This window comes from Pygoscelis adeliae, unplaced genomic scaffold (genome assembly GCF_000699105.1).
Source record: "Pygoscelis adeliae isolate BGI_AS28 unplaced genomic scaffold, ASM69910v1 Scaffold400, whole genome shotgun sequence".
NCBI classification, from domain to species: Eukaryota; Metazoa; Chordata; class Aves; order Sphenisciformes; family Spheniscidae; genus Pygoscelis; species Pygoscelis adeliae.
The window spans coordinates 159,148-165,977 of NW_008823876.1; the positions used below are offsets into that span (position 1 = coordinate 159,148).

A 6,830-nucleotide genomic window follows, 5' to 3' on the forward strand; every position below is an offset into this window, starting at 1 on the left:
ATGGTTTTAAACTAAAAGAGGGTAGATTTAGACTAGATATAAGGAAGAAATTTTTTACGCTGAGGGTGGTGAAACACTGGGACAGGTTGCCCAGAGAGGTGGTGGATGCCCCATCCCTGGAAACATTCAAGGTCAGGTTGGATGGGGCTGTGAGCGACCTGATTTAGTTAACAATGTCCCTGCCCACGGCAGGGGGGTTGGACTAGATGACCTTTAGATGTCCCTTCCAACCCAAACTATTCTGTGATTCTATGATTCTATATGTCTTTAGGTGCAGGTGGCAATAAGGATGCAGAACTTGTCCATCATACAGGATTTGATCAATCTGCTTTGCACCATCCAGAGCAAAATCCTTATTTAATAACTCCTCTCATGGAACAATATATCTCTACCTAATAAAGAACAATAATTTCTTTTTTACTTTTAAAGATACCAAAAGCATGATAAAGACTTCCTGAGGCACCAAATGACCCTCAGCACTGGCCCATCCAGAAAGATACCAACTCTAAAACCCCAGATTAAGTATATTCCTTTTCTTCCTGGACAACAAAAAATAGTTCAAAATGAAAAAAAAAACCACAAAAAAACAGAACACTTCTGCAACTCTGAAGAGTTTCGTTAATTGCTATAGAAAAATCCTTAAACAACTTTTGCTTTTTCATTAGACCAAAACCTGAGCCTTCACAGAGCAACATTATAATCTGACAGGTCCCAAGCAGGCTCAAATCTCCCCTTCTGGCCAAGCTTCAGATTCTTATTTTAAAGTCTATGTGATTTCTTCATGTGGTGTATAGCGTATATGACTACCTGTCTCATATGAAATACTGTGCAGTAAAAGGGAAGGAAGAGGCGTTTTTTGTAACTAAGTATATCACTGTGTTGAGATCTTGGAGTAGCACAGTGACACAAACACTGTAAGGTCTCATACAAAAACCTGAGACTGCAAAAGGAACAATATATTTTGAGGAAGAAAGGAAAAAGGGAATGCGTTGAAGAAGAGAACTGCAGAATTCCTATGAGCATTTATTCTGGAAGTATATTGCTTACTGAGCTAATAGAAGAGAAAAGGGTTTTAAAAGCTTTGGCCTGTTGGCTTGGATCAAGTTGTTTGAAATCACTCTGCTAGGAAATCATTGTTTTCTCCCATCACAATTTTGGAAACAATGGTGACTTTGGAGCACTTTCATGGCAGTCCGGGTATGGATCCTTTGGACAAACCGCTGGCATTTCATTCCCTGATTTTATACACCTTTAGAGTGTGGTGAGGAAAGTGGGTTTATCTGACTACATGAAAACAGTGTGGCAACAGACAAGCTTGTATTTGGAACTGGGATCACTTTTTCAGTTGAGCCAAGTAAGTTCCACTTGTTTTACTACTAATGTATTTCTTAAGTTTGTGGTGGGGTGGACAAAGGGATTGTGTGATGTGACAGCATAATGAGAAATTTCTGCTGCCACCGATCTCTTGAACATGCATTCTCCAACCAGGTGTTTGAGTCCTTAGCTCATATTTAGTTAACAAAGCTTTTTCTGGAACAACAAGGATAGTTTCCTAGCTATGTGTATCAGCATTACTCCACAGATCCTCACCCCCTCCCGTAGCCGCACTGCTAAATATAAGATTGTTGTTTATACCCAATGCAGATGGTGTCTTAGCCCAGCTTCAGTATGAGGTGAAAGTAGTTGCTTACTTTCTTTTTTGTAACAAGAAGGTGTGTGGAAAGGAAAAAAGGAGATGTAAAGAGTTTCAGGAGAAAGTAGTTCCCGTGGAAAGACAGCGCATATTAGTTTTTGCAGCAACTGCTTGAAATGTGAGCAAGCCTTTTATATTTAGAAATGGCACTCTTCTGAATGTGGTCTTTATAAGGATGGACCATCTTCTCCAGCTTTTGTGTGACAGCATGAAAGTTGGGGCAATGGGTGAGTTTGTTGGGTTGATTTTTATTGTCCTAAAACGTTCAGTTTCATACCACCACATGAACACACACACTCCCCAGACAGGCATGGGACTCTCTTAGGTGCTAGCTCACATCTGCAAGCCCCATACAGATATACATCTGCCTTCAAATCTTTAGGGCATCTTATATGCCTATTCTGGGGTAGATGAATGCAGCTCCAGTTCCTGTAGGAATAGGGAATCCAAAGATACTATTTTGAAGACATAATTTGTGAAAGTAGGACAGCAAGATACTGCCAGTTTCCATCAGCCCAACCTCAATCTACGCTAATATAAACTTGCCAGTTATCAGTACAAAAGGTATTCTACCATGAACAATCAACCAGCAAAAGGTGTTTGTAGGTGAAAGTCTAAGTAATGGTATTGCCTTTTCATACAAACACAGCAGCCGTAATGTGAGGTTCAGTTTCTACACAGAAAGTAACTTGCATGCTTTTTAAAACAAACTGAATTTCAAAGCTGTTATATCAGTAATTGCTGTGTCATGACTCCTGTTCTTCAGGAAAGAGGGAAAAAAAATTCTTTCCCCAAACAGTAGGCTTTAGAAACTATTGGTTCCTCCAAAGACAAGAATAGATTTTCCAGGTTTCTAGAACGCTGGTACCCTGACTCTTTTTAGTGCCTTTTTTTTTTTTTTTTTTCTTCCCCATTTCCATGGAAGATATTCAAAAGGACTTAAAACAGCTAAGAACACCGCAGGAGCTGGGCCTCCTGAGAATCTCCAAGCACAAAAGACATAAAAAACATCCCTTAATCACTACACAGTTTTTAAGACATCTCCTCCTGAGAATTCAGTAAAAGAATAGCTAAGGAATTACTTGGTTCATTCCCTGTATAATTCTCATTGGAGGAAGCCAAGATCCACAAGAGGATGCAATATATAGCCAATTCTGTGCTTTTGTAAGATTAAGAAGAAAAAGAAGTACAATTGTTTGCATAAGTATATTAACCGCTTTTTGTGTGCAATACAAATATAACCACTCCCCCCTCCCCCCGCCCCCAGTACAAAGATGCCCTAAGGATCTACAAAAGATCTGTTTCTTTTGGAAGGGACAGCCAGAGAGAAGACAGAATAAATGGTGTGTTTGGAATGGCACTAAACTCTTCTGTTAGACACCCCAGTGTTGTTCTTTAGGATGGCTCAGCATTATGCAGTGAGATGGTATCATGACTTGGAAACATCTCCAGAGCTCCCATAACACTATTCACTTGTTAAGAGAGGTGTATATGCCTGGGTCAAGTTCCACATAGAAATATTACAGAAACTTTCGAAGCACGGAATTTGGAAAGAAAAACTCCTTGGAACTGAACATTTGTTAATGAAAGATTTAACCTCATCTTCCACTTCAGCAATGTTGTTTTGTATCTGCAAGTAATCCCACTCATCGGACAGCATTGTAGAGTGGAGTAACAAACTGTCTTCTCTCCCTATGTGCTATGGTTAATCCTTTTAGCCTCATCAGGTAAAGGATTTTTGGGTAATAAAAAAAGGATCTTTCAATATATATCATGTTAGAAGTATATAAGGCTACCCTTGAAGTAAAGGTTCTTCTTAGTATCTAAATTTGTATGAATTCAAAATTAATATGATCATATATGTTGTATTCTTAAAAGTTCCCTTCCTCATTTCAAGGTCCCTCACTTAAAGGAATACACACACACACACACATATATATATATATATATATATATATAAGTTCTGAAAAAAGCAAAAGCTTAGGAGCCCAAGGGATTAGAAGCTCCAATGAAAATCCCACCCTTATACTCCCTTTCTGTCTTTGATCTGCTCTTTGGGAAACGGGAGGAAGATATAAACACGGAAAGACACTCAGCTGTCAGGGGGCAGATGTGGCTGGTCTATATCTCAACTGTAGATGATTTAGCTCTCAGAAAAGTATGCAGAAAATAAAATCATCACAAAATGATGCTTCTTTTTCAGAGAGTCAAGAAGAATCTGCCCCAGAAGTCATTGTGCTTAAATCAAAGGAACCCAAACAATATGACAAGAAACTAAACATGGCTTGTTTGGCAAGGACTTTCTACCCTAAGAACATCAGCCTTGATGTGCCCAAGAGTGAGATTGTATATGATCTGAAGGCACCTCTTGTCACATCTGAGGGGATGTACAGTACCATGAAGGTAGTTGGAGTGGAACCAGATGCAGAGGTGACCTGCAAGGCTATACATAAGCGGAACAAGACTACAGCCAACATAATTCTGCCAGGTACAGTGTTGTGGTCCAAACACAACAGGTTTCTGGGAGATACATCTTCCAAAATGTTTTCTTGCCCTTTGAGAACCTAGCAGAAACAAGTAAGCACAGTCAGAAAGATATTTACGTGCTTATTTAGGTGAAGACGAGATATTCAAAAGCACCTAGCATACATGACCTTAATTCAACTATTTAAACACGTGGAGTTTTCTTCTCAAAAAAGAAACAAACAAACAAACAAAACCCCTACCCCCCCCAAAAAAAGACCTCTAATATTTGCAAGTCTAGCTTTACCTAAGGCAAAATAGTTCAAGGGACGTGACTATACATGCCTGCTGGAAAAAAGTTTGATATAACTTTTATGAAAACACAAAATAAAAAAACGACATGTGATTTTTTTCCCTAAAATCTTTTGGTTATTTTTTGATCACTTTTTAAATTGTTCTGTTCCTATTGTAAAGTTCATTTCAAAAGGGAGAGAAAATAAAACTCAACAATCCTGGGATTTTTTTCTGCAATCACATGTAGAAAGCTGATTTTTCTCTTCAAGTTAATCTCAGAATTAATGACGTCCATCTGATTCTCCAATACTTATCTACTGCTGGGAAAAGAGTTATAGGTATGATTTGTGTAATTTTTGTTTTATATAGTTTAGATACAATTTATAATGTCTCTCAATCATTCAACAGAAGAGAAAACTGAAGAATTTGAAACAGTTAATGCTTGCAACATTACAGATGCCTCTACAAAAGGTTAGTTGCCTAAAAGAACAATAGAGTATGATTACTTTATTGGGGATTCAGTAAGAATGCATGAAAATGCATTGTCTTTGGTACAAAAATGTCTGAATTGTAGATAACTTATTAAGCAATAAGCTGCACTTTTTGTGAACTCAATACCAAAAAATGAAAAATTGCTTTCTCTGATGCAGAAACATCAGAATTGGAAATATCTGTTGAGAAATAACCTGCTGTTTCAGGTTAACAGACTAAATAGCTGACAAATTTCCATGGGATAAAACAGGAACGGGAAATAAATTTTTCACTGGGCAGACATCTCCTCTCTTCCCTGCACTTGATACATTCCTCTGTCATTTTTCCTTTGTTCCTGCTTTCCTCATCCACCTAGCATGTGTGGATTTTCCTTCTTTTTTTTTAGGGGGGTGGGTGGGGATAATATCAAGACCACAATCTCTTCCCTCTTCTCTTTTTTAAAGCAGATGTCAAAATGGAGAAAATGAATATGCTGTTCATGGCTGTTTTGGGTTTGAGAATCCTGCTGGGAAAAAGCATCGCCTTCAATATAATCATGAGTATCAAGCTGTTTCTCTTCTGAGGTAGGAAACATGTCATTCAGTCCCTGGGAACAGAGAAGGCAAGTGCAAGGAGTGACCAGCTGCCTTTGCATCCTTCTGTAACCCCACAAGGAGTGACATCAGTTCAGTTGTTCCTGTTTCCACTGGATAAGTTAATGTAACCCCCAAATTGCACCTCATCCCCAAACTGCCTTTGCATCAGGCTAGTCCAGAGCATCTCAGGTTCTATCAGAAATTTTCTGTTGGTTGTTTTAAGTGGCAGAGCACAAAGTCTGGATGAATGAACAGATCAGCAAGAACTATAAAGGGAGAATCCCAAAAGCCAACAAATGTGAAAAGGGGGATGAAAAAAGGAGGAGGGAGAATTCTGAAGATCAGGTAGCCAAAATGACAAAAAAAAATAATTGTCCAATACATTCCAGATTAAGAGAAACTCAGCACCACTGTATTAAATGTGACTAAGAAATTAAAACAAACATTGCTCTTTCAGGTACTGGGTAAGTGAGCCAGCAATGGGCAGAAGAAGAGCAGGAAAGAACACACAGCAGCATAATTTAAACACCACGGGTCAGCTTTGCTACCAATAAACATCTAAAGAATCAACAACCCCCCCAGTTCCTGTAGATCTATGAGTCCCTTTACTTCATCAAGGTGCTCTTTAGTTAACACCATCTGGAAGCCTTCTTGGACAGCTAATACTGCTGAATTCTTGTCTAACTTAGTTTCATTAATTGTTAGAATAATTTTTTTTTATTTCTGTTTTCCATAAGAAATTTCCCTCATCCCTCCGCTAAGCAGGAATAGTTAGCTCTCTTACTCCTGTATCCATTGCACTGAAGCATCAAAATTGTTTAGATAGTTTTGAAAACTTTAAATTTAACTTTATACTTACTATGCTTTAAAAATACCACCTCTGGTCATATCACATTATTGTCTACAGAAGTAATGCTTTTCTGCTTAGGGATCCCAGGCACAAAAGAAGCATTGTATAGTTTTAATTTTAAGAAGTTTTTACTAGTGGCAATTTTCTAGTGCAGGTAACTAGATCTCCACTGGACCTGAAGGAATTCACTTCAGACAGGTATACAGTAGTATTTTCATTTCCATCTATTCTGTAGAACATCTTTCTCTTTTGTTAAGTATATGGTACCTGCATTTTAGGTTTCCTTAATAGACACCAAAATAAAGTTTTATTATGCTTGGTTTGCACTGCGCTCTTTCTTCTGAAATTTGGGTGGAAATTGTTGAAATTCCACTGTCCTATCCAGTGACCTCTGAGAACTAAAAAAAACATCTATTACAGCCTAGATTTCCTTTTTATTAAATTTGTCTTTCTTGGGGTTTCC

At 38.1% G+C, this 6,830-nt stretch overlaps 1 protein-coding gene across 1 annotated transcript in view; it reads left to right on the plus strand.

Annotated features, from left to right (window-relative positions):
• Positions 1 to 6,071, plus strand: part of LOC103925773 (Ig heavy chain Mem5-like) — a 30,430-nt gene extending 24,359 nt beyond the window's left edge. The window contains 6 exon segments of the mRNA XM_009334544.1: positions 1,299 to 1,358; positions 3,901 to 4,181; positions 4,859 to 4,921; positions 5,389 to 5,516; positions 5,687 to 5,834; positions 5,977 to 6,071. Of these exon segments, the coding sequence (XP_009332819.1) occupies positions 1,299 to 1,358; positions 3,901 to 4,181; positions 4,859 to 4,921; positions 5,389 to 5,516; positions 5,687 to 5,834; positions 5,977 to 6,071 (775 nt within the window).
• The last annotated feature ends 759 nt before the right edge of the window (positions 6,072 to 6,830 follow it).